The sequence below is a fragment of the Denticeps clupeoides genome, chromosome 7 (genome assembly GCF_900700375.1).
Source record: "Denticeps clupeoides chromosome 7, fDenClu1.1, whole genome shotgun sequence".
In the NCBI taxonomy this organism is placed as follows: domain Eukaryota; kingdom Metazoa; phylum Chordata; class Actinopteri; order Clupeiformes; family Denticipitidae; genus Denticeps; species Denticeps clupeoides.
The window spans coordinates 3,838,170-3,865,561 of record NC_041713.1 but is presented as its reverse complement, the minus strand read 5'-3'; the positions used below and the strand labels follow the sequence as shown (position 1 = coordinate 3,865,561).

General features: G+C 43.7%; 2 protein-coding genes across 2 annotated transcripts; both read left to right on the top strand.

Moving 5' to 3' along the window:
• The first annotated feature begins 1,686 nt into the window (after positions 1-1,686).
• Positions 1,687-11,628, top strand: ppp1caa (protein phosphatase 1, catalytic subunit, alpha isozyme a). Its single transcript, XM_028986248.1, has 7 exons — positions 1,687-2,182; positions 7,515-7,646; positions 8,718-8,948; positions 9,053-9,157; positions 9,467-9,690; positions 9,773-9,907; positions 10,594-11,628. The coding sequence occupies exons 1-7, from the start codon at positions 2,128-2,130 to the stop codon at positions 10,702-10,704; spliced, it is 993 nt and encodes a 330-aa protein (XP_028842081.1). The 5' UTR covers positions 1,687-2,127; the 3' UTR covers positions 10,705-11,628.
• Positions 11,629-13,920: 2,292 nt separating this feature from the next.
• Positions 13,921-26,241, top strand: kmt5c (lysine methyltransferase 5C). The gene is made up of 9 exons (XM_028987700.1): positions 13,921-14,207; positions 15,173-15,305; positions 16,349-16,514; positions 16,696-16,805; positions 17,282-17,445; positions 17,951-17,970; positions 18,202-18,338; positions 18,640-18,800; positions 18,931-26,241. The coding sequence occupies exons 2-9, from the start codon at positions 15,193-15,195 to the stop codon at positions 24,414-24,416; spliced, it is 6,357 nt and encodes a 2,118-aa protein (XP_028843533.1). The 5' UTR covers positions 13,921-14,207; positions 15,173-15,192; the 3' UTR covers positions 24,417-26,241.
• Positions 26,242-27,392: the final 1,151 nt, after the last annotated feature.

The window sequence follows — 27,392 nt, the reverse complement described above, 5'->3', positions numbered from 1 at the left end:
GATCTAAGCTGTGGACCAGGGTTGGTGACCCCTGTTCTGAAGTCCTTTTAGGTTTAAACTATATATAGTTTAAAAAAAGGTTTTATGCTGAATGAACCTTCCTGACACAACCCTCCCCGTGTACCCAGGCGGTAGAATGTGCGGTTTTCTTAAGTCTATAATATGACGCTGAAAACCTTCAGTGTGGGATGTACAAATGTGTCTCCAATCCCCCAAACATTAATGTCCATGTTTTTGGGAATTCATCAAATTACAATATGTTGTTAGGAAAATACACAGAAGCAAACAAATTGTGGATTCATACCTGTGTTTTGCAGTGGCTGCATTGCAAACTTCTACACTGCCCGCAACCTTGGAGTCAATAGACAACCAACTCTCCTTCTCGACTCACATCGGCAATCTTTCCCGCTCATGTAGATTCCTTCTCTACAATATCAGACGAATCCGTCCTTATCTATCAACACAGGCCACCCAGACACTTGTTCAGTCCTTAGTAATCTCAAGACTGGATTAATGTCTCCCTTCTAGCTGATCTATCTCTATATACCATCGACCTCTACAACCTTCCCAAATTCTCCCACACCACCCCTCTGCTACGCTCCCTCCTTATTACACCTCGCACTGCACCTCATATACTCCGAGCCTCCAGTACTGCTCGCCTGGTCCCTCCATCTCTGAAGGTACTCTGACTCTTCTCCGTCTTGGCCCCTCGGTGGTGGAATGAACTTCCCCTTGAGGTCAGAACAGCTCAGTCACTGAGATTTTTCAAACGACAACTTCCTCTTTAGACAATATTTAGATGAACTTGTAACCTTCTTATTGTCTGACTTATGTATAGAAACTACAACAGAGTGAATAATAAGATTGTATTCATAGTTGGGGGTCCTATTGAACCAGAACTGATCACTTCATCGTGGTAACATTGGAAGCACGTTGTAAATCGCTCTGGAAAAGGGCATCTACCAAATGTACATTTCATTTAAGAGTAGAAACAAGAAAAAGTGAAAACATGCATTTCATTGCCTAAAGGCTCCAAGAAGTCAAAAATAAAGTGTGTGTGTGTGTGTGTGTGTGTGTGTGTGTGTGTGTGTGTGTGTATATATATATATATATATATATATATATGTTTTTTTTCATTTGGGAAAGACGTAGAACTGGAAAACACCGCGTGCCTTCAACGTCGATTCTGTTGCCATGGCAGCCTTCCTTAGCGGTTTGGATGCCAACCCGTTTAATCTCGGTTCGTACCGGGAAAATGCAATGCCAACAGGTCATAACTTGAGGGCGCCATTTAGCTGATTTAATCAGGTTGAAAGGTTTCGTTTTTGTGTGGATTCAAGCACGCCACCTTCTTCACACGTAAAACGTGTGATCCAAACATACATCCAAATATAACTTTTCAAATGGCATCTTAATATACATAAACTGGAGCGTGTTTGGAACATTATAAAATATATTATTTTTGTCCAAAATCATTGCAATCTAAAACTAAATCGCGTCACCACCCCTCCCTCTCCAGTGAACGTGACGTAATGAAGTACGGTCTAAGGCGGGGTTTCACAGTGGGATCGACGTACGCACGGCCAATAGGAATCGCTCATGGGGATTTAAATTATCAAAGCCAACCAATCGGGTTACGAAACGCGTGAAAGAAAAAAAAAAAAAAAAAAAACGCATAATGCCTTTTCCTCGCTTGGTGTCGTTTCTGAATAGCCAGGGCCTTTTTTCAGGTTCCGTAGGGGAAGAGGGGAACGGACGATAACGCGAGCGGGGGAGGATCGAAGGGACCGAGTAACCAGAACAAGATTAGTTGAGCGGTTTTTTTTATTTTATATACAACACAACGAAGTGTGTGGTACGCGTATATGTATATAAGTAATACGGGTAGCTATCTTGAGACCAGACATTAAGCTAACCGCTCTGGGTGATTTAGCCTGCTAGCCGTACAGAGCTAACGAGGCAGCTAACAACCAAACGCGAAAGGAAATATAGCCAGTAATAAACCTGCAATTTGACAGGAAACCCGCTTTTTGTATATTTCGCCCGTCTTGGGTTGGGGCCTTAGTTTGACCGATCTAGAAAAAAGACGCCCGAGTGCCCGAGAAAGCCTTCAGAGAATCGTGTAAAATGGCGGAGCCGGACAAGTTAAACATCGACTCCATCATACAGCGTCTCCTGGAAGGTGAGAGGACCTCGCGGGCTCCCGGCCCTTCGCGCGCAAACCGCCGGTGTTCTGGTCGTGTTGGGCGTTCTTTCGTCGACGGAAATGTTTTTTTTTTTTAATAAAAAGAACTTGAGGGCTGGTGTTTGTCGGCGCAAAGTAAAGAGTTAGCCGGCTAGTGGTTTGCCTTACATGCTAACATCTTGGCTAACATCGCTAGCGCACCGGTTAACGTTAGCCGCGTTGCTAAGTCCTTTTACCTCGACGCGTTCGATAGGAGAACAGCGTGGTTCGCAGTCGAGGTGTGTGTGTGTAAATATGTGTTCCAGATATACAAAAGCCACGTTATTAGCAGGCGAATACTGGACGTCCGTGAAAGGTTGTCGAGCACAGAGACGCCCTGCTGTCCGGGGTTAAACACTGAAGATCATGTAGATTTAGCGCTGCTTTTTCTTTACCCCGGACCGTATTGTTTAATGCAATTTTGTTTTTTGACGAAGGTGTTTTTTTCGGGAGCTGCAATTGAACATTATTATCTTTAGAAGCCACCGCGTCAGCAGAATAAGACAATTAAGCAAAGACGTCGTGCACGTGACTGTGCGTCTTGCAAAGGCAGCGATGCATCTACAAAATTATAAAACGTAATATAGTGCCGCTTTTCAAGCTTATGGCGTCTCTTCTTTTTTTTTTTTTTTTTTTTTAAAGCAAGATTTCCCCGTGAAAACACTGTAATTGTTCATTAGAATCATTTTAGGTCCTGCTGAGGCGTCGGCGTCACCACTGCCCTGGTTTGGAGCCGTGAGGTTTGGATCCTGCGTTTTCATGCTGCTCCAAATCGCCCGTTTAGGCACTTTGGTAACTGGAGTCCACAAGATGGGTGATTTAGGCCAGATTTTAGGGCTTTTGGGGCATTTTGACACTAAAGGGGTATTATATTGCGAATCCCAGGTATCTGATTTGGAATTTCCTGTGTGTTCTTCACATCTCCCTTGGTTTGTGCTGCTTGACCATCAGATGGGGGGGTCATATTCCCCTTGTTTTTTTGCACCGCCAGAGGGGTGCAAAAAAATGATGCGAGGTTTTAGTCTATTTCTCACTCACAGAGTAGGATCGTCCTGCCATTAGATACTAGGTTTATATGGTATAACAGTCCCAATGGTTTTGAGGAGCTCAGTATGAAAATATTTGGTTCCCCAAGTACCAGTACTAAGACCCATATGCCAATGTAATCGATATTAAATAGGAGGCAATTATAAGTGAAGTCAACTTGTGCAAGTTTGAGAACCACGTGTGAACGATGTGTGCATATTTATGGTTGTGGTTGTCTTAACCATAGTGTGTTTTGTAAGCAGTTTACATCAATTCCTGTCAGCTCTGCACATTGCATGTTCTCGCTTGTTTGAACTTGTGGACTAGACTGGATGCATGCAAAGCTGGACTCACCGATCTTAAAAGTAGGCCATGCTAGACGTGATGTCAGCCTCAAAGTCTACTATCGCTGCCCATCAAGTGTGTATTGGGCCAGTTGGAAGCCCTGCATGCGACACTTCTCATAACGCTCCCATGGACCCATGCTTTGCAAATTTAACCTCACATAATGACTCGCATTGTCCTTTTATAGTCAAGGTAGGATGAGACTTAGGCCGAAGTGTAGATGCGTGCCCTTACCACTTCCTGTTTTATTATTAATCTGCCTTTTTTCAGGTTTGTAATTGGATTAACATTTTTCTTTTGAACAGTATTGCAGTATCTTACAAATAAAGTCTGCGCTGGCTATTGTTACGTTTTTTTTTTTTTTTTTTTTTTTTTTTGTTTATTTCATAATGGAATATTTATTTTCGACTATTTTATCCTCATTATTTGTCTGAGTTTTAGCCTCATTGCTCATGTTGCCGCTGTAGCGACCCACCGATCCGCTGCCATTTTATTATTTTTTAATTTATTTTTAAGCGCTGCCCCATAGCAACCCTGGGGTACAGTAGCTGGGTGACTGCCGAAAGAAAGAAAGAAAAAAAAAAATAACAGAGCAAGCAGGTAATCAAATGTCTGATCCACTTGTTAAGTGTGTGTTGCGTAACAAGAGGGCCTGGAACTGCAGCATGCACCGTTAATCCCCGGCTTTGGCTGGTGTGTGTGTGTCCACAGCTTAGCTGACGAGGCTTCAGTTAGCCTATGAGCTGCGCTGCACCTTTGGAGCGGTTTAAAGTGTGCGCAGTAGGGCTTCCTATAGAATTATGTTTGGTGTTGCATCCTGTACACTGTGTGTGTGTTTCTGGTTATGTTTGGACATACATATCAGCATTTGGAAGTCAATGAGCCTCAGTGCTCGGTTCTTTTGGTTTATTTGGTCTTAAAAATCGATGCTTCAGATGCAATTGGTGCTTGTGGAACAAATACCATAAAATATAATCGGATCAATGCAAAACCATTAGTCACTCTAAATGAAAGTAAATCGTACGTAATTAGTGTAAAAGTGCCAGAGTCTTGGTGTGAGGTGTAAACCGGGTTAATAATATTAAACTGTTTCGCCCCGTGTTCGTTGTGCTGCTCCTCCCGTGCTGATTAAATGTTGGTTGAATGTTTGACTTCCTGTCAGCTGAAGTTCCATTTCCTATTTAAACTAGATGAATATAACATGAATAAACTGTAGATGATTACAACTTGATCAGTGCTAGAATGGGGCTTTGCTCTTTTGTCGACTTGATTCTGGACAAAATTTTTGGCAGCAAACCAGCAGAGCTGCTGTCCGGCACGTCGTTATTGTACTCTACGTGCAAACGGCCCACGAGCGTTTGCCGGCAAGATGGGATTTTCTGTCCAAGCGGGTCAGGCTGCGATAAGGACGGTCTGCCAGGCATGGGGCAGAATAAACAAGCCAGATGATGGTCGTATTTATACATCCTGTTATGTAACTCCAACCTGGTTTTCACCCGCTCGGAGCGCGCCGCTTTCTCTTTGGGCTAAATAAGGGCTGTTGTCTAGTCCCCCAAAAAAGACATGAAAATGGGCCACTGGAGGTATTTTTATTTTTTATTTTTAAGCGATTGTTAATTATAGGTGATGAGAAAATACTCCATAATTACTGTGAATGATATCAAACTTCTTTTCCAGGGCGTTCCGAAAAACAAAAAACCCTGTGCGGTGTTGCTATGGATACTGATAAATAGGACGCGGGGCCTAACGCTGTTCTGGAGAAGGAACCTTAAACAATGCAACTTTTGATATTGTTTCTCACCCAGCCTGGAGACGTTTGCGCGTGAAGCGCCGTTGATGATGTCCTGCTGGTTTTGTGCTGTAGGTGCCCGGCTTCGCCACGTGGCTGACCTTGTGATTTGCCGTGTGCGGACCAAACCAATTATGCGGAACGGCGTGTAGCTCCTGTCGGGATTACTCTGGGCCTGCCGCCACCTTGATCTGCAGAAGAGTGTGTGTGTGTGTGTGTGTGTGGATTTATTAGAGGTCCTCATTATTAAGGCTCCACAAATGATCACCTATTAATAGAAATGGCTGTTTTTACTCGCAGTCTTACTAAATGCAGCCGAGTATTCTATAAAGTGCTGCGGGACAACCTCTGTAAGTTGCGACGGGCAGCGACCGTGTGGCGAATGCCGCATTTCTGCCCACCCTCTTATAAAGCCCTTTGACCCACCACAGCGCTAAGCTCGCTGACGCTTATTGACCCCACCCCCGGCTAACTTTAGGGTAAGCGCTGTCAGGGCTTTAGCCGGCCCTAATCCCGGTTTAAAGCGAAACGTGGCCCTATTTATACCCACTTTCCCCCCCCTCGGCAAGCTCAAGGGCTCCACCGCTTCACGGTTCTGTCCGGAACGCGAACTGTGACTGTAAATAGAACATGTAAAAAATTGCGTTAACGTCATCGCTAGCAGCATGAAAAACGGCTCAAAGTGCAGATTTAACTAGCAAAAAAAAAAAACAGCACAACTACGTCTGAAATGGCTGTAATTTTCATCCCTTTCTCAGTCCTTCCGCTCCTTCAACATTCAGCAGGAACCTGCCATAGGTTCACGTAGAATACTAAGTTATCAATAGAATAGGGAGCGCCATACGTTTTACTACATTGATTTATTGTCCCATGGTCCCCCCCTAGTGACCAATCACTTCACGGCATGCTTTCCCAGCATGCACTTGTTCTCAGGGCCATGTCACGAACCATGGGCGTGGCAATTAGTCACTCACACTCCTGGCAGACTGAACCAAGAATATTGGAGCACAAGGCCGATTTCGTCCAGATCCACATGGATATTAAATGTTATCCCCGCCAGTGTTGATTTGATCACGATTTATCATAATCAAAATTGAATTGTGAAGCACACCAGGCTTCTCGTGCCCATACAGATGTAGAAAGGGGGGGGGTATAAGACTCGTTGGCAGCAGGGAGAAGAGGGGCTGTGGGCTGGAACGGGCGTTGCCACCACGACTCTCCTGACTCCCGGTTCCACCGCCTCGCGTAACCGGCCGCCTGCGTGAGTCACGCGAGTAGAAACGCAGCCGTAGGTGACGAGTGGAGGGCCGGAGGAGGTCTTATATTTTCATCTGGCCGTGTATCGACCTGAGGAGGACCTGCAGTGATGCGCGGCCGCTCCCTGCTCCACGCCCACAAGCCTCGCTCCGACCCACGTGACCACATTACTCCTGTTCCAGCGCCGCTCGGCTCGCTTCCCTCCACTTCGCCGCTCGTAGACAGAAGTTCTCAGTTTGTTACCCTGCTTACCCTATACATCGGGATTCATGTGTGTAAGAAATGTGGAACTTTCCTTTCAGGTAATCTGGAGCAGTAGTTTAATTGAACAAATGGTTTATTCTGGCGCCTACGGAGGAAGTTCTCTCTTTATTAGTTTGCGGTGTAATATTCCAAGCGATTGAATCTACGTTGAAGTCCAGAAAGAACGAGGCACGGATGGGAGGTGCTGCACGCGGCTCCGCCTCAGTTTTCTTCTGTTCGTTTGGGCCCGAGCCGCAGTAGTCGCTCTGGATCTCTTCATGATCATCGTCATAAAGCGTATCCAGCTGCTCTGGCTTTTTTCTGGGGCTCCGCTCCCATTACATCAGCGCCGCGGCTCGGTTTGCCATGCGCAAGAGCTGCCCGGGTTTCAGTGTGCTCGCTCGCTCTCCCTCTCTCTCTCCATTGTGGAGAGACTGTATGCAGATAAAAGCAGCACCTGGCAGCTTTCTGCTTCCTTTTGTGTCCAGAAAAATAAAAAAAAATGGGTTTCAGACATCTGATGTGCTTTGAAGCCACAGATCAGAGTTTTACATTTTTTGGTTCCCCCAGTGACCATTGTTGAGGTGTCGGTCGCTCCTAATCGTATTTATTTTTGCCTTATTTTTACAGTTAAGGGCTCTCGGCCAGGGAAGAATGTACAGCTGACGGAGAACGAGATCCGCGGCCTCTGCCTCAAGTCCCGGGAAATCTTCCTCAGCCAGCCAATCCTGCTGGAGCTGGAGGCGCCTCTCAAGATCTGCGGTGAGTCCCTCAGGACGAGACGCCCGGGGGAAGGCCAGTGCGATGGGCGTAGATCAATCGCCTCTGACGGCGCTTTCTGCAGCCATTAAAGCTCCCTCTGGTGCTTCTCGCGCAAGCGAAAGGAAATCCATGCCGGTTCCTTGCGCCGCAATGGACTCCTTCCAAGCCCGTCCAGATCTAGCCTCTTAAACGAACCACTTATCATAAAGTGCAGCTTGAAGGCCCTAATTGAACATACCATGCATTACGTTGCGAGAGCGTTTCTGGCATGCTAGGAGTTCTGCTGTACATTTTTAGCCCTATTTATCAGACCATGTAGGGTTTTTTTTTTTTTTCTCTCTCTCCTTCCTCTCCCCACCCATTGTTAATTACTTCCGAAACATGACGTTGCATGCAGCAGCACTGGTGTCACACCGCTTTGGTAAGGTGACACTCGGGGTCTGAGCCGGTGAGTTTTGACAGCGGGTGCAGGTTTTATTACTAATGCGATTATCTGCCAGCGTTGCTATGACTGTTGCCTCGGCAGCAAATGTTCCATATAACGCAGCAGATGATGGGCGACCGGAGGGAAAACCTGCCTGAATCCACATCTATAAAAAATCCCATCACGGCTGGCGTGATAACGTGTTTGCTTACAGACCACGGTGTTCTTCAAGGAGCGTTTTATTGAGCTGGAGATCGACCCTGCAACACTCTCACTTCCAGTCTGCAATTGAAAGTTTTTTTTAGTTTTTTTTTTATGCAGTTTATGCAGATGCAGCCATTTTACATTTTACACTGCTTTTATCAGGCCCCCATATCCAGACCAACTTGCAGTCAGTAGTGACAGGGACAGTCCCCCTGGAGACATCCATTGTGTTATGCGCTAGGCTACTACCAACTTTACGTTACAGATGTAATAAAAGTTGAGATGAGTATTTATGGTTTTCCTAATAGACAATAAGAAATAGTTTTTATTTATTTATTTATTTTTTAGCCCTCATTTCCACTAATCCCTGCTCATGTTCAGCTACCAGTGAAGCGCCGTTCTGTTTATTCAGACATGGTGCTCATGGTGTTCCTCGTTTGCAGGTGACGTGCATGGACAGTACTACGACCTGTTGCGCCTCTTTGAGTATGGGGGCTTCCCACCCGAGAGTAACTACCTGTTCCTGGGCGACTACGTTGACAGAGGCAAGCAAAGCCTGGAGACCATCTGTCTTCTGCTGGCCTACAAGGTCAAATACCCCGAGAACTTCTTCCTGCTCCGCGGCAACCATGAGTGCGCATCCATCAACCGTATCTATGGCTTTTATGATGAGTGTAAGTACCCATGTCGTTTGTCCTCATGTACATTACCACACTGGTCACAGGCCTACTTGAGAAGGCATGCCTCATACCTGCTGTTCTGCTTCCTGCTCCCGTAGGCAAGAGGCGGTACAACATCAAGCTGTGGAAGACCTTTACAGACTGCTTCAACTGTTTACCTGTGGCTGCCATCGTAGATGAGAAAATCTTTTGTTGCCATGGAGGTGGGTGTGCATACGTTGGGTTAGGATTGCGTTAGGATTCTAATGTTGATTTTTATATTCTTTCTTTTCTTTCTATATTCATGGTTACTGCTCACTTGATTTAGCTAGGCCCTATATATATATATACATACGCATACATGCATGCATACAGGGTTTCCGCAGAACCTTATGTCATAAATTGGATTAATATTAATTAAATAATCACATGATATATTACTTAAGATACAATAATATTGTATTTTAAATGAGCATCTGGCCCTCACATCATCTGCCGAGAAAGTCAAATGTACAACACTGTTCTGTTGGTAGGCCTGTCTCCAGACCTGCAGACGATGGAGCAGGTGCGGCGTGTCATGAGGCCTACTGACGTCCCCGACCAGGGTCTGCTGTGTGACTTGCTGTGGGCCGACCCAGACAAGGATGTGATGGGCTGGGGTGAGAACGACCGCGGAGTCTCCTTCACCTTCGGTGCTGATGTGGTGGCCAAATTTCTGCACAAACATGACATGGACCTCATATGCAGGGCACATCAGGTCAGCAGACAGGCATCACTTTAGGTGAGGGGTGGGGTCTGTCAATCATCTGGGTTTAATTCTGTCCTCTGCTCCACTGCAGGTGGTTGAAGATGGCTATGAGTTCTTTGCCAAGAGACAGCTGGTGACTCTGTTTTCTGCTCCCAACTACTGCGGGGAGTTCGACAATGCGGGGGCCATGATGAGCGTAGATGAGACACTTATGTGCTCCTTCCAGGTATCAGAACTACTTTTATTAGCTCTTTTAAATTTTTATTTATTTTTTTTTGGTTTCCAACAAATCTATTGCAATGCTGGCCATCAGCCTCTTATGCTCTGTGCGTGAGAGGAATACGAAGTTGAATTGTGTGGTAAATGTTCAGCTTCAACTCAATCTCCATAAAGTCCACTATTGGGCGCGATATTTAGAAAGAAAAAAAGGTCATTGCAGAATTCTGTATTCCTTCACTGTACATAAAGTATACTTTTAGAATGAGTATATAGTGTCGTCTTGTGTATAAAACTGCTGTGCTGTTTTGTGGTCTATGTAGGGCTAGTGTCTCCATACCTGGAAATGTCCTCTAAATCACTATGAATGCTAAATATCAAGTATCTCAAGTAGTCCATCTCCAATTAATGTCTTTGAAAGCGTGTAACCTTATAGTCACAATATAAACTCTTTTTACGGCATTGCACTTGCAATATATTTGATATATATTGCCCATCCTTTGGTCAATTATTTAGTCAGTTTGTCTGAAAAGGAAGGTATCTGTATGAATAGTATTTATTATTAACATTTTAAATAGCAGCAAATATATTCTAAAATGTAACATGGCCTGAATTCAGAAATTTATCCTGTAAATGGGATTCATATCCAGATCCTGTGTACAATTATCTATGCCCCTCTCTCCTTGTGCTTTTCAGATCCTCAAGCCTGCAGATAAGAAGCTCTACTCTTACGGAGGAGGCATGGGCTCCGGCCGTCCGGTCACACCGCCGCGAAATTCGGCCAAGGGTGGAAAAGCCAAGAAATAACACCCGCTGGACAACTCCTTCCCTTTCTCGCTCCCCCACAACCCCTGTTGTTCCTCTACCTCCCACCCACCTTCCCTCCCTTTCCCCGACCTGACCAACGGCCACACAGTAAAACTTTACCCAGGGTTTAATCGCGGTCCGCCAGTGTTTTGGCTGCTCGACTCCCGTTTTGGCTGAAAGGGGACCTTTGCCGGATTCTGCACGCTGATGCGCCGCCGCAGTGCAGGGAACATTTCAACTGAGCACCAGACTAATTCATACAATTGTAACCACGACGTTGTGTCAGTATTTGTAGGTTCCCCATTTTCCAGTTTTATTCGAATTTGGATAATTTTTTTCCCATTTGCCCTACAGCTAAACGGGGGTCGACGTGCCAAAGCGGGACCAGTCACCTATCTTTTTTTTATATAGAATTTTTTTTTTTTTTCCTCTTTCTCTTTGTTTATTATGTGATGCTGTAAACGAGCGTGTGTTTTTGTGAGCGTGTGTGAACATGTGGAAGGATTGATCTGTGCGTGTGTGCGCTGCCCTTACCTCTGTCTCCCTGGACCCTTTTTAAGGAGAGGCCAGTCTCCATGTCAGCACACAGCTAGATGGAAAAGCCTGTGGTTAATAAACAGTGCAGAGGGAATGGTGGGAATGTTGTGCTTTACAAGAGGAATGACTGGTGTGCATCTTTTTTTTTTTTTTTTTTTTTTTTTTTTTCCTCCTCCATCCTTTATTTCTTAAGCTGGACTGCAGATACAGATGGGCAGTGAGAGAGGGGGCTAGACAGAGGGTGGCTTCCGTATTCGTATCCAGTGATCTTTAGACCCAATCATGTTTTTTCCTTTCCTTGTATTTTCATTTTATCTTTGTTTCATTGTTTGGATCACAGCAGGCATTTTAACGTCTTCACATGTTTTTTTTTTTTTTTTTTGTGTTTTTTTTGTCTCTTTACAAGTCCTTGACCAAATAAAGAGAAGTTTTTATTTAAAAAAAAAAAAAAAAAAATCCAACATGCCCCAGCTTGCTTTACTGTGTTTGTTCCCAGCTGTTACCTTCTCCCCTGCTTCTCCTCCGTCCGAACAAGTTCTGCGTCTACACCCCAACACGCCATTTCCTGCTGCTCATGTGGGCTCCTCTGCCCCACCATTTCACTTCCATGTTCTAGAGTTGACCATCATCTGCTCAGTGGTCTTTAACCTGTCTTGTGTTTATATTTTTACCCGCTTTCATGGTCCATTTAAGCGTCAGTTCCCACATTCCCAGACTTGGACTCCAATGTGGCATATTTTGAGCATTTTTGTTTATTATTTTCCAGTCTTGAGTCAGAATGAAATGGTGGCTGCATCTCATCACAGCAGATGGCACATATCACACCGCCAGCCCCGCTATTCTGCATCGTTGTTGGGTTGTTACAGTGGTCTCCCGATACCACGTGCTGTCAGAGCGCCCCCTGCTGCTGTTGCCCATGAGCTACACAGCAGTCCTTTTATTATTATTCTTATTATTATTAGAATACTGTAATACCTCTTTGTACAGTGAACAGCTGCATTGTTTAGAGGAATATCATTATTAAATTCACCGTTATAAGTACATTAAGTAAGTTGACATTTTCCAGTGTGTAAGGCTTTTACGATCACTAAATCTACTGTATAAATTGTTTCGAGTGGGTAATGTAGTGTTTTCCATGGGAATGCCAAAGCCCTGGGAGTATTGAGGTGCTATACCTCAATTTTTTTTTTAAAAGAAATTTAACTTAATTCAATTTCATTTGAAGCCCTTACATGTTTGATACATATAAATTGTCTCACTGAACCAAAATAGCCATTTACACACACACACACACAAAATGGTTCTGGTTGTCCTTTTTTTTTTTTTTTGTTTTTTTTTTTAAAGACAATCTGCAATGTGAACGTGAGCTATCATGATGAGCTGACTCACACTATAATGTAAGCAAGGAAAATGGCTATTTTTGTTCTTCTGTAATATTGTAAGGTAAGGGCAACACCTTTTAAAGACCAGTCTTTTGACATCATTTTTGGTTTCAGGCCTCCGGCTGGCCACCCCACCCATAGAATGTTGACTGATTATTGGGGGCTGCGTCCGGAGGGGACTTTTTCCAATATTAAACCTTTTTGGGGTTGGGGAGTCTTAATCTTTTTTTTTTTTTTTTTTTTTTTAAATCCCTTTTTAAAGAACTGTTGACTTTAGAAATTTCCCTCAACCTCACCCAGTGAGAGAAAGTGTTGGGCTCACTTGCTTGCGGAATTGGTTTGCGGAAAGGGAACATTTCAATATTCTTATTATGATGTAACCGTGTATTTAACATGCATAATGTAAGAGTCATTGCTTTTATCTCCACTACTTTGGACCTTCTATTCAGCAGTGAGAATTTAGGGTATTATTACTATTTATATTGTGTGCGTGTGTGTGGGTGTGTGCTTTATTTTAACCTATCAGGGAAGATTTTTCCTCCATGCTCTGTTGCTGGAGAGATTACAGACATCCAAACTATGAGTCAAAACAATAGGTTCAAGACAATACGTTTTAAAGGAAAGTAAGCTATTTTTTAATGTAAATTTTCTTTTTTTTTTTTTCAGCCAATCACAGATTTTGTCTTTCTGTTAGTAGATATAAAATAAAGGTAGTGTATTTGTATACTGGGTCTCTGCTGTCATCTCTTATGGCACTGATCCTGGCCATCGATTTAGACCACAAACAAACGTGGGATCATTTTCAGAAGTGTAAAAATCCCAGTACACAGCTACAGCCCGATATTATGAATATGTCTTCATTAAATTTAACACACTAGTTATTATCATTGTGTGATCGAAGAATAAAGAATTAACGGTCATGTTTTTTTAACTAATAATGGCGCTAACAACACATCATATCTACGTTTTCCTTAGTGACATAATATGCAAATGTCCAAGCAAGCAACACACAATAATAAAAAACCCAATTTTATTTTCAAATCTGAAATGATAGAAAATGACATAATCCTGTGTAAGTTTACGTTTTTCTACTTTGTGATTAATACCCCAGTAATTCATCCATCCGACTGATTCAACGGTAAACCTCGGGTTGTTGTGCGCCGTCAGGGGTCAAGCAGGCTCAGGACCGACGAACGGGCGTCCGAGCGAGCCAATAGGAACGCAGGTTTCGAGAAGAAGGCGTGACTCCGGTGCGCTCGCTGGCCAATGGCGTTACATCCCCGGGTGGGCGGGTAGGTTGTGCGCAATGTGAAAGAAAATCAACTTCTGTGCAGAGAGACACTAATCTTAACGAGTAAACGTTGACGTTCCGTACGTTCGTCCACCGAGCACGGCGCTCGCTGCGGGCTGCGGGCTCTCAACCAGGCGCCGAATACAGGAAAACGTTCCGCCGGAGTCTCCAGGACGCTTGCAGGCAACCCCTTTTCTCTGCTAGGCTAGCGAGCCAGCTACCAGTCTGGCTAGCTGGCTAACCTGAGGCACCAACGGAACAAGCTAATAAGGAATTTGGAGGAAGGCCGTCAGGTAAACAGACCCTTCCTCGCCTCCCCCCAGACGCCCGCCGAAGTCCCCCGGAGAGTCCCGCTCGGTTCTCCCGGCGTCTCTTTTTACACCAGCGCCGCTTTTTTTTTTAAAGCTTCTGCGCTGTCGTGCTACGCGACCTACGCGTTACGTCGCCAGCCCCTGTTTTCCCTTCGCTCGCTAATGTCACACGCCGCCGCCGGTTTTTGCCACGGAATGTCACCGCCGGCGATGCAACTTGCTCTCTCCGTGACCCGCGGGGTCAGGGCTGCGCGTAATCTTACATTTTCGCTACTGCAGCGGTGACATTTGGTGACATTTCACTAAAAAGTGTCCACGGTTTGGTGGTTGATCAAGTAAATGTTTGTTTCTTTTCTGTAATTCGAAACTTTTACTGTTCTTCCTGTCCTTTTCCTCTCGTTTTTCTCTTCTGTTTTACCAGTTACTAGCGCTGTTGGTTTAGGAGGAACTGTATTTCATTCTCAGTTGCAACCCGTGCATGGGGACAAATATATTTGAATAGAGGACGAGATAAGAAGGAATAAAAAATGCCGCTCTCTGTTTTTGAGTGCGAGGCCTTTTGATCTTAGAATGGAATGGCTTTTATTGTCACTATATGCATGCAAAATGAGATCAAAAGCAGCTCCTTCGGTGCATTTAGAAAATAGTACAAGAATAATGCAAAATGCTCAATAAGGTGACAGCGCTATGTACATATGAGAAGAATAAATAACGGAGTCGGGTTTATGTACAGTGTGTGTGTGGGTTGCACATTATTGCACATTGTTCTCGAAGGTGTTCACAGTAATGATTAACGTGTAGTGGATGTTGGACAGTCAGGGATGATGATGATGATTTCACTATTTCAGTGCTAAATAAATATTAGCAGACTGTGTAGTCCGTGATCTTGTCCAGTCAGATGCGCTGATGTGACGGGCTGCTGTTCTCTTCCTCTGCTTTCCCTTTAGCATGCGGATGGTGGGAGGCCATGGAAGGATCCTGTAGAATGAGCGTGAGGGAGCTGTGTGAAACGGATGACCTGGCTACCAGTCTGGTGCTCGACCCCTTGCTGGGGTTCAGCACCCACAAGATGAACATCAGGTACTGCGTACAAAACTTAGAAAGTTCCCGACCACCACGTTCGTCTTAATTAATTTCATGCTAACTACCAGGCAGTTTACGTAGTAGGTCACATCTTTTAAAAGCTTAACTCTGTAATGTACCATGTACCTGGCACTCGTTTTAGTTCTGAAGGTCTGGATAAATGTTGTTGTATAATAGGGGTGTTACAAAATATCGATACAGCAATATATCGTGTTGATATTGTATCGATACAGGGACATCAAATATCAATAGTTTTGGATACAAATTTAGTCCAAAACTCAGTTCTGAGTAATGTTGTTCTGCCTGAAATATTAATGTAATGTGGTCCACGTAGATTGTATACAGCATCTTGTGATGAACAGTATAATATTGCAGTATCTACAGTATCACAATATATCATGGTATTGTGACCCATGTATCATGGTACTATGAACCAAAAGACCCAGGTTCAAATCCCACTTACTACCATCGTGTCCCTGAGCAAGACACTTAACCCTGAGTTGCTCCAGGGGGACTGTCCCTGCAGCAACTGACTGTAAGTCACTCTGGATAAAGGCGTCTGATAAATGCTGTAAATGTAAATGTATTGTGAGATCCTTGCCGATACACCGGTGTTAGAAAATATCGATACAGCAATATATCATGATTTTTTTACGTGTTGATATTGTATCAATACAGGGACATCAAATATCAATATTTTTGTATTCAAACTTAGTCCAAAATTAACTTCTAAGTTATGATGTTTTGGCTGAATTATTAATGTAATTTCATTCCACACAGATTGTTTACAGCATCTTGTATATGAACTCTGGTTTTACATTTTCAGTGAAATGTGAAAAAATGTACAGTATCACAATATATCATGATACAATTGTATTGTGACCCATGTATTATTAGATCCTTGCCAATACACACCCCTATTGTAAAGTATTATATTAAGAGTGTTTTGAGGTTCATGTACATCCATGGCCATTATGAGTAAAACTGCGTCTTTGGCCTTCAGTTGTTTTAACATCTGAAATGTTCTTGCCCCATTTTAGCCAGCCTCCAGAGATCCGGCGTTGGGGCTACCTCCGAGAAGCGCTGCTGCGCTTCAAGCACACCCAGGACTTCCAGACCACCTTTGAGGCTCTGCTTGTCGGTGACTGGGCCTGTGGATACTTCACCAACCTGGGCATTCACCGGCTCGAGATGTTGAGGCAGCATGTGAGCAACGGCCCGCCCACAATACCAGTGGTTGCTGTGGTGTTATAAATATGATGTCAGAAATGTGAATGCTGTCATTTCGGTGCCGGTGACTTCAGCACATGCAGTAAACATGTGTTTAAGCCAGCCAGCGTTATGGAATTTTATTTATTTATTTATTTATTACTCCCCTCTCTTTCAGGTTTATCGTTATCTTACAGCCTTCCTGCTGGACAGCGGCGTTCACATTGAGTCTTGTGATCGCTACTCTTCGGAAACCAACGGAGCCAAGATCACATCGACGCGACACTGGTAGGACTATGTAATTACTCGGCCATTTGCTAGTAATGCTGCCTACTTCGCGGCAGACCCGAAGTCACTCGGTTACCTTGCACCTCGCTCCATCAGATGCGTTCGCCGTTACACTGCTGCTCTGTAATTGGATGCTTGAAATTGAAACATGTTGTAAATAATGAATACAGGGTGAAATAATTAGTTTGCACTTTTTTTTTTTTTTTTTTGGTGAAGTGGGCTGTTAAGACATGTTTTCTAAAAGTTGTTTTTTTTTTTTTTCCCCCATCATTTCACATTCTGTAAATTTTTATTTTATGACTTTCTCTGCTCATTGATTATGCATATAAGCTTAAGCAGAAATTCAGTATATATACGAGCAGTGTATTACAAAACTCATTCACGTTTATCCCCTACAATTTGAACTGAAAATGTCCTGAAATTACAGGACCAACTGTTTAAAGGATGCTGCTTGTCTTCTGTTTAATGTCTCACAGGGCCGTAGGGGAGCGCATGGAGGTTCTGCAGGGCTGCATTGCAGAGCTCAGCCCAGCCGACAGTGCGGTTCTTAGAGCTGGAGTGAACGACTTCAGCGTGATGTACTCCACTCGCAAACGCTGTGCCCAGCTCTGGCTCGGACCTGCTGCCTTCATCAACCACGGTAGGAGAACCATTCAGAACGAGATAGTTTGGGATCACGAAAATTTATTTAATACGAAAACATAGAGTAGTAGGGTGGTCTAATTAACCTTATTGGTTTGTTTTACTCTGCTACATAAAACCATTACCCGAGTCTCTGTGTCAGTCTATGTATTATGGCTCTTTTCTTTTGTCTTTTTTTTTTTTTTTTAATCAAAACCAATATTACAGGCACCACAGGCAGATACATTAAATTCAATTAAAGCTTGAATTTAAAAAAAATGGTAAAGGTTCACCCCCCCCCCCCCCCCCCCCCCCCCCCCCCCCTTCCCAACAAATATAGCAGGAAATCACTTTTTTAGTATTTTGGGTTATTGCATCAACCGTTGTCTCCCCTGAGATGAGAATCGTAGGCTCATTTTGATGTCTTTTCATGTATAGTGCAGTTCATTGGGTAGCAGCTTGAAATAGTGATTTGTCTTTGATGTTCTAAAAACACATTTCTTTCTTTTTGTTTTGGCGTGAAGACTGCAGACCAAATTGTAAGGTAAGAAACCCACCAGGGAGAACTTTTCTTGTGAGTCATTTGTACTTCTGAGCCTTCATTGTGGATAGTGTAAGTAACACTGTATTTCTCCTATCAGCTGATTTTGGCCCTTTATCATTTTTTTTGTACCTGTGAGTACCTAAAGTAAAACTCAGAGAACAGCTAGATCCCTGTTTGCTGCTGGCATGGTTCAATGTGCCCTCATCTGCTCAACTTTTTCCATGTCTGTAGTTTGTCCCTGGTGAGAAGAACGGGGCGTGTGTAAAAGTCATTCGGCCCATCTCTCCAGGGGAGGAGATCACCTGTTACTATGGTGACAGTTTTTTTGGGGAGGACAATGAAATGTGTGAGTGCTGCACCTGTGAACGGTAAGGGGCAAGTTTCTCATAAATCTGTGAATATCTGTGCAATGTCACTTTAAGTTGCTAACTGAAAAATTGTTAAATCAATATATTATGTGTTTATCACATTATCTATGGTTATATTAATATGCTCTGTGTGTTGTCTGGTATCAAAGAAAATTTGTTAAGCACAAATATCTAAATTTGCGATTGTCCTGGTCCTTGGAGTCATCATTATCACAGATTTTCAACTGAGTACCGTAGCTCTATTGTGTCGTGTTACTCATAGCCATATGTTATTCTTTGTGTGTGTATGTGTGCATGTAAGGAGAGGACAAGGGTCCTTTAGGCAGAGGGAAACACAGAAAGATTATGAAGACAACACTGACCCAGCCGGACGAAAGTATAAATTCAGAGAGACAGACTTGCGACTCAGGGCAATGAAAGGCAATGGCACATCAACAACCATATTTCCAATGCCAAATCAAGGTAAATGCCTAAAGGGGATACATTTTTAAAATCTTATTGTCAAAAACAGTTCGAATACTTTGACATGCAGCACGCTAAAATGTCTTCTCTCTTCTCTTATTGGTTCCCACATTACTTTATCTGCTTACAGCTCTCTCTTCAAGGAATTCATTTTCCCAGCGGATGAAGAGAAACGCCCAGCCGCTGAGCAGGAGTCTGACAAAAACAAGCAGATGGAGACGAGAGCAGTGTGCCAGTGTGGATAGGAGACTGTCTTCTGATGATCAGGACATACACTTGTCACCGCTGTGTGATTTCCAGCTGAAGGACGTCAGCGTGTGCCTCTACCGCCACACTACCGATTTTCTGCTAAGTTGCAAGGACCCAGTAGGAGGAGGGAGGGAATTGTTGTGCCGGATTGAAAGTGCAAGACCAAAGCTCGACAGAGGAGTGAGCAGCAACAAAGCCTTCGCACCAGTGACATCAGAAATAAACATGAGCAGTGAGGAGGAGGACAGTAAGTGCAGTACTAGCAGCACTTCATGGAGAAGGAAGAATCACCATGATCTGTACAAGGAGCCTTATTCTTTACCTCCAAACTCATTTGCTCGTCGGAATGGCCGTAAGTCCTCTCTTGCAATTTCTTTAAGAACTAGGAGCATGCTCCATAAACGTCAAAGAAATTTAAACACCAGAATTCTCAACAGAAGAAAAAGATTTTTGAAAAGCAAAAGAGCACGGTCCAAAAATCGTAGAACTGTTAAAAGAATACCGGATTGCATTTCAGCCACCCTTAGAGACACAGACAAGATTAGTGAACAAATCAACCCTGGCACTGGCTTAGAAGCGGAGGAAATCCAGCATTCAGATATGTCACACAAGGACAAACATCTTATTCTGGGACCTGTTGATGTGGGAACCTCGGGTGATGATGGTCCGGCTGATCTGGAGCAGGTCACCTTGAGCAAGCCCAGCAGTCACAGGAGCAAAAGTGGGCTCACTGATGCTCGTCCTGCCACCAGTCCCTCATTGGCACTCCTTCCCCTGTCTTTCAGGCATCTTTCTCTCAAAGCAGGTCTGAAATTGTATCCAACTGTCAGTCTTATGAGGGTGCAAGTCCCAGGAGAGGCAGAGTCAGGGAGGGCGAGCCGGATTGAAACAGACAAAGGAGAAAGATCTGCATGCCGGCTGAGAAAGAGAAGGGGGTGTGGCAGGGATTCTGTTGCTCCTGATGGTAAGAAAGCAGTGAGGGAGTTATATTTTACGCCTGTTAACACGCATGGTGCAGACGGGGCTTTGAAAGTCATGTGTAATATGTCTCATACTGCAGAAAATGACTGTAATGCCACTGAGTCTGTAGATGATAGGCCACAAAATGAGGTAGCCACAGAGAGCAGAGATGATTGTACTTTTATCGTAGATACACCAGTCGAGGCTGCTAAAAGCACATGGCTGAATAAAGACAAGGCTGCGAACAATGCTAATGCTGTTGAAGAAATGTCAGAGGCCGGAGAGAAAATTGAGGTTGTTGCAAAGAGAACAGGTCAGTCAAAATTCAGGAGAAAATCAAAGAAAGGTCGTCATAAAGTTAAAGGCCATGTAAGAGGGACGGGTGAGGAGATAGATGGTCAGAAAAGTGCAGATAATCAGAATGAAGATGCACAAACTGTCGACTGTAAGGAAAAGAAGGCAGACCCATTCTTGTACAGGGGAAATGGGTGTGGCTTGATTAAGGAAGTGAAGGTCCTGTTGACTGACGTATTTTGCAAAACGAGAGAGGAGTTAAAGAATAGCATTCACACTGATAAATCTTTACATTCACTTGTTGCCAGACCAAGAAAGCATGAAAACGTTTCAGATAAAATTGTCAGAAATTTTTTAAGCCGATTGGCCTCTTCCGATGCTGACAGGTTGGTCAATAGTTTTAGAGTGGTGAGTTGTAAAGATGTGGAGCTACAGAAAAAATCCAAAATAGTTGAACAAAGTGTCCCAAATCAATCTACCAGGGATACAAGTTCGGAGCAAATTAACAAGATGCCAGAAAATCAATGCAAAATCTCCGGTAGCAGACCAGCACCCTCTGAAACACTCCCAACTTCCTCACTATTGACAAAGGAGCACTGCCTACAGAACAGTATTCCTTTGAAAAAACGGACGTTTAGAGAATCAACTGAAACTGATTCAGATATGAACATTAATCTTACCTCACCTGACTCGAGAGAGGCCACATTAACAGAGAACAGCACAGGACAAGTGATGCAGACAAGCGCTACGTCATCATCTGCCTCGAAGTGTGAACATCCCAAAGTGGCAAACAAAAAGAAGAATGCACAACCTCAAAAATCCCACAGCAGAGAACGGAAAGAGTGTTTTCGTGTGACTCGGAAAGCTAAAGCGTTTAATCGTAAGGGACACGCTAAGACTAGACTAGTAGTGTCCACACAGGAGGAAGTGAACAGTAATAAAAAGGAGTTGGCTTCAGAAAGTTCTCAGAGCCAGAAGGTGGTGGAAGGAGATGAGCAAAACGTAAAGAATGCTGAATGTACCACTTCCTCCTCAGACCAGAGTCAGGGATCCTTGGTTTGTACAGAGGAGGTAGAGCAAGAAGTTGAGAACATTACTGGGCCAAAGCAGGAAATGCTTACTTGCATTCTGAATGAATCACCTTTCCAGACCTCCTGTGGTGAGACAGAGGAGAAACAAAGCAAGAAGTTGAAAATTCGTTTGAAGAGAAAGAGAGGAGAAGAGTGGGAAATGGATGAGCCAGAACAAGGTGCTGGTGGTCCTAAAAAAGTAAAAAGCCCCCTACCAGAATGTCTTTTGGCAGACCCCTTTAAAGCTATTTTGGATTCTGTGTCAGTCTTAAATTTAGAAATGGCTAAAGGCGAATGGGGGCCAGAGGAGGCAGAGAAGTGTCTTGAATTGGCGCAAACTGCGAAGGCGGGTCAAGTGGCCTGGGAGATATGTACAAAGAAAATCCAGCCCAAACCATGGAAACTTAAAGAAACATCGTGTTTAGGTTCAAATTTGGTTAGCAATGCAAACCTAGTTGGAGACGTGAACATTTCAAGTGGCTGCAAGGCTCAGCTGGGAAAAAACATAAGGAAACAATCTATTCCTGAGGAATCAGAACATGAGTTGCTAAAGACCGAAGCTGCTCTCAAAGTAGAAATGGACGATGCAGACTTGCGGGTTTTGAGTCCAATTCGGCTTCGGAGGAAGGCAGCAGGTCAGTGGATAGTTGATGAAAAAGATAAACATCTGGGAAAAGGAGCGCTGGAAAACAGCCCGATCTTCTCTGATGTCATGCACAGCGGAGTACTGACTTTCCACAAGGTGAAAGAAGAGCGTGAATCTCCGTCACAGCGGCACAAGCAGTCAAGCTGTAAGGTCAACAGGAACCGGCCGTCTTTAAAGTTGGAGCAGTTACCGCTTTCCCTTTCACCGCTCTCTCTTAATTCGCCCTACCCAGAAGAGGTGGCTGAGCAGCATTTAAATAATCAGAACATCAGAACAAGAACAAGCAGCAAGAAAATGTCAGATGTTTTGGGGAGAAACGAGCAGGCCAAAAAAGACCCAGGGAATGACTTTGATGTGAAAAAGAGTGTCTGCCTTAGCCAAAACCTGCTTCAGATCAATAAGAGTCTTTCCCGGCTCCAGGCACTAACGCAACCCGAAAAAATCGCTTCTGACAATGGCGCCACATTCACCACAAGTCAGTCAAAATCACAGTCTCCCCTAATGTTGTTCCCGCAGAAATCTCCATTGACCAATTCTGACTTTGACTTTGTCAACGATGAAGAAGACATTATGGATTTTCCTTGTCTGAATCTGGAAGGGTATTATCAAGGTAATACTCAGACATCCCTTGTGGATTTCTGCCCGGCCGAACCTCAGCACACAGGGTCTTTCAGCAGTCCTTTCTCCCAAAGTCCTCCCAATGCCTGGAATCCAGAGACTCCGTATCTTGGCTCTCCAAGTCCGGGAAGTAGATTTAGTGCCACTGAGGATTTGGGGTTCCCTGATTTTACACTTTCTGGTGGACCTGACTTGTCTTCCAAAGAAAGGATGTTGAGTAACCAAGACTTGTGTTTTGGCTCGCTCAAAGACTCCAGTGGTGGTCGTTTTTCCCTAGATGTTCCCTTGGCAAAAAATCTTAGTGCCAAGGAAGCCTCCAAAAGTGTACAGCTTACCGAAGATGACAAAGCAAGCTGCAACCGCAGAGACTTGCTCCTGTTCAACAGGCATCCACCCTCCCCTCCTAGATTCCAAACTCAGGCTAATCGCTCCATTGGCCCTGGATGCAGTTTAAACCTGAGGGCGGCCTCGAGCCGCCCTGAATTTGCCAAAGTCCCACCACTGCATAAAAACCATGGTGCTACCTACCCACAGACTTCCTCAAATAAAGTGCAGTCTTGCACCACAAGCCGGTCTGTAGCAGGCTCAGGCAACTTCTCAGTCCAGAGTCAGCCGCTAAAACCCTTCCACTCTCCTCTGTTTGGTAGCAAGTCCACGTCGTACCCACAGGCAGTGATGGGCTCCGGAGATATGTTCCCTCGTATCTATGACAAAAAGCCATTGCTTAACTTTGTGAGTAATGCAGTAAAGGTTGAAGGTGGAAGACACGAACTTAATACTTGCAGAGGTGACGTGACCACAGAGTCCCAGACTAGTATCAGTTCAGGTCAGTTAAGCTTTAGTCATTTAAATTCTGCATCAGGCTTTCGTCAAGGTGGACTCTACAGCCAGAATTTTGGCAAAGACCCCAAGTCCAGCCTCCATTATACCAGACCTCATCCCTTTTATTATACGTCTGCCAGTAAGAACCACCCCGGTGTATTTCCAAATCTTTCTACCGACAAGACCCAGACCTTAGGCAGTGCTTGTATCAAGAACATTTCCAGTCAGAAACCAGTCTTCTCTTATAACCAAAGCTCTCAGAGTCACAGCTTACCTCTAAACAAAAGCACAAATCATGAGAAACCCCATGCTATGGTGGCCCCAACCCAGAACCCCCACCTGTCCTGCAGTGAATCTTCTCTGTCTACCAGCAAACAGCCTTGCTTTTCTCACTGTGATCCTTTAGACTTTTCCTTTAGTTCATCCCTCTCGCCGGGGGTCTCGCAGCCAGACAGCCCTCACGTAGGTCACACCAATGCCTCCGGCCAAGAGACACAGATCAACAAACCTCAGACAAGCTCTTTGGTCTATGGTCACCAAGCCCATCCTCCTTACGTGGTCAACTTCACCGGTGATCACTCTGTCACAATGGGTTACAGTGAAGAGGCTGAAGCCTTGAATTATTCAGGGGTGACTACCCCAAATTACACCTACCATTGTCTCATGGAACCATCTGGAACCCAAGGCCGACTGGTTCTGGAGCCTTGCGGCCCTTCATCCCACAGTTATTTGTCCTCTCCTTCTCTGGGTGGCTTTTCAGGGCTGAAGGGCCAGGAGGAAAGAACAAGGAAGGACTCTCAGCTGCCTGGACAGCCAGGAGGCCACCAGTTTGTTTCACACCATTTTTCTACTTCGGGCCACTCGTTTGGCACCTCTCTGTCAGAACGAAAACCAAAAAGACTCAGGCTAGTGGTCACCGATGGCACTGTAGATCTTGATCTTCACTACACAGACTAATGTGGAGGCATCTCCTCAACAGTTCATGCTTTATTAATACATTTGTATGGTCCAAGAGAGAGATTATAATTTTAACTATTCTCTTTACATTTTACAATGTTTTTGTATTTAGCAGGTCATTATACAAGTAAGCTGTTATTTCTGGTAAAATGTGTATTTGAACTAAATAATATATAATAAGATGGAAGTAAATAGCTCTGTAGTCCTATTTTCAGTTAAGCACATGTGTTTTGAAACATTGTAATGGAAAAAGCACCAAACTACCATAATTTCCACAATATTTCTCATCATAAATAATTTCACCCTTCCTGCTCCATCTACGTTCCCTTCATTAGCTGCTAAGGCACAATCTCACCACAAGATGGAGACATTGCTCTCTGCAAGAAGGGATCTAAATGATGTATTTCACATTTATTTCACTTTAATATGTGGAAGAGGATCTAGGTCATGCATGCTTGTGCATGTTAATTTCATTATTTATGTTAGAATCTGCCGTGCGTTGCCTAATTGAATTAAGAGGAGGAGTTTGTGGTGTGCACATGAGTGCACTGCACTCGAACAGCGTGTGCTTTGAAACCTCTCTCAGGCTTTCAGATTCCAGGGCAAATCCACTGGGTCACTTCCTTGGGTGACTGTGCAGTGTAATCCTGGCAGCTGCCACTTACACACACACACACCGCTTCTTGTTCGTTAGTTAATTGTTTTACTGATGTAAGGAAATATTTTATATATTTTTACTATGTGCACTTAAACTCCATGTCATCAACATTTTTGTATAGGAGAGCAGAATTCTTTCAAGAATGTCATGGATAGACATCTGGATGGGCAGCCAAAACAAATGAATTCAAGTGGTACATTGGGAGATATGCGACCTGATATATTATATTTTCCTGCTCTTCAGCTGAATGTCGCTTGATGTTTGTCCTCTACATCAGCATGGGGTTAAGTGAAACTTATCCCTATGCTACCATAGGATTGTTTTGGTTATTACGGTATGGACAGAATTAGACTACAATCACTTGTGATGCTCGTAGTTGTCCCCTTTTTTTATTGTACCAGATCTCTTATGTGGCAGTAGCCCAGTTGTGTTTTGGTGCTGCAGGTTATTACTCCCTCAAATGGTCTTACAGGAATCTTTTTTTTTTTTTTTATTCTTTTCCCAGCTGTATGTCGTGTATCTCGTGTGATACCTGATGTGTGTCCTACAAATTGTTCATAAAAAAAACATGACCGTATCACTGGATAAATTGACAAAATAGACACATCTAAAAAAAACAAACAATACATTTCATGGTTTTGTACAAAAAAAAAGTATCTAAAAGACTTTACATGAAGTGTAAAGTTCAGTCTGTCAGCACCCACAGTGAAATTTTGATTCCTGATGCAACTCCGTCAGATTGTTTGAACCTACCTATATATATATTTATAGGATTCTTTTGGTTTGGTGCTGAGCTGGGACAGCTAATACTATTTTATATTATTATTTATGACATTAATCTATATATACTAAATGAGGTGTTATTTGTCTGAGAACTCCTGTTTTACCTTTTCCATATTTCATCTGAGGAAGTGTTGTGGTCAGTTTGGAGGAACTCCCCAGACATTTGGTCATCACAAAATTCGATAACATTGTGAAGACGAATAGAACATGACCAATATAATATTAATTCTGTATGTTTTTCAAATGGTGCTTTTAAGTAATTACATATGCTGTGTGTGTTGATTGTACATTGTATTGACAACATGAAATGACTGTAATATTTCATATATTTTTTTAAATATATGAAATGTAAAACTAATCTGATTTATGAAATTCCTTCCTATTTTAGAGACATAGTTTTTTTTTTTTTTTTAAATGTTGTTTGAGTTCTTTTCCTGTAAGAATGTAGAAATGTATATATTAAATGACTTTGGTAAAGCTATTTGTCTGACTTTCGTGATACGATTGGATGTGGATTGACTCTGAACCCACATTGACTCTGGACGTGGGTTGAAATCTAAAGAATTTGGAGGCCAAGTCAACATTCTTGAACCGTTTGTGCAGTGTGGCAAGAGCCCATGGCCATTAGGCAATCCGTTTCATTGTTTCCGACCAATTACACCCATTCAGTGTTTGGATGTAACTTACTTACAACCTACCTACTTACAGAATCACAAACGCTGCCCGGTGCCATTGTTCACCCCTGCTTGTCCATATGCCTGGCCTCTTTTTACAGTTTCCCCAGCTCCTGGTTCTTCTGTACCCTTCTCCTCTCTTTAAGCACATGACCCAGTTCTGTTTCATGGAGATTACAGGGTTAATTCCGACTCAAAGTGGAACGGCTTTTTTCATATCGAGGCCAGGCAAAGATTCGGTAGCCGAGGAGGAACGAGTGGACTCCTCGTTTCCGTGCACCAAGGCGATGCCACAGTTGCACAGATGCTAATTCATCTGAAAAACCGAGCTGTCTGCAGATTTACGGCTCATTTCTGAATAGAATGAGACAGGTTACGTTTTCATTGTTTGTCAGTAACAGATTGAGAATTGTGCTCCTTCCTCCTCCTAAGCAAGATTTAGAGGAGCGGATTTTCACTGACCCATCAGAAGACGTTTAGCCTGCCTGCTAACCTAATTTTCTGCCGCTTGTTGGTCACGCTAAAGCACAAGCTCCAGCAGTGATGTCGCCGGCATATTTTGTCTAAATGTTGTCTGCAGTCACCTTCCACCCACCCCAAGTCCTGTTGTGCGTTTATCCTTACGCCCACCTACCTGACCGAACAACCAAGTTCTACACTTCATGTTGCTGACAAGGTGACTGTTGCGCTGTGGTGATAAAAGGCTTGAGACAATGTAGCAGGGACACCCCCTCCCCCCTCATCCCGTCATTCAATTTCAGCATCATGCTAAAATTCATAATCATCTCTTTTTAAGTAAGTTGTTTAACTGGTTCCATTTTAACTCAAAACCCAACTTAATATTTAATTTTTTTTCAGACA

Excerpts from the sequence above, each read along its gene's own strand:
- ppp1caa (XM_028986248.1), top strand. The coding sequence starts at position 2,128 with ATGGCGGAGCCGGACAAGTTAAACATCGACTCCATCATACAGCGTCTC. Across the intron at positions 7,647-8,717 it reads GGCGCCTCTCAAGATCTGCG|GTGACGTGCATGGACAGTAC; the intron begins GTGAGTCCCTCA and ends CCTCGTTTGCAG. Across the intron at positions 9,691-9,772 it reads TCATATGCAGGGCACATCAG|GTGGTTGAAGATGGCTATGA; the intron begins GTCAGCAGACAG and ends GCTCCACTGCAG.
- kmt5c (XM_028987700.1), top strand. The coding sequence starts at position 15,193 with ATGGAAGGATCCTGTAGAATGAGCGTGAGGGAGCTGTGTGAAACGGAT. Across the intron at positions 16,806-17,281 it reads ATCACATCGACGCGACACTG|GGCCGTAGGGGAGCGCATGG; the intron begins GTAGGACTATGT and ends AATGTCTCACAG. Across the intron at positions 17,971-18,201 it reads ACTGCAGACCAAATTGTAAG|TTTGTCCCTGGTGAGAAGAA; the intron begins GTAAGAAACCCA and ends CCATGTCTGTAG.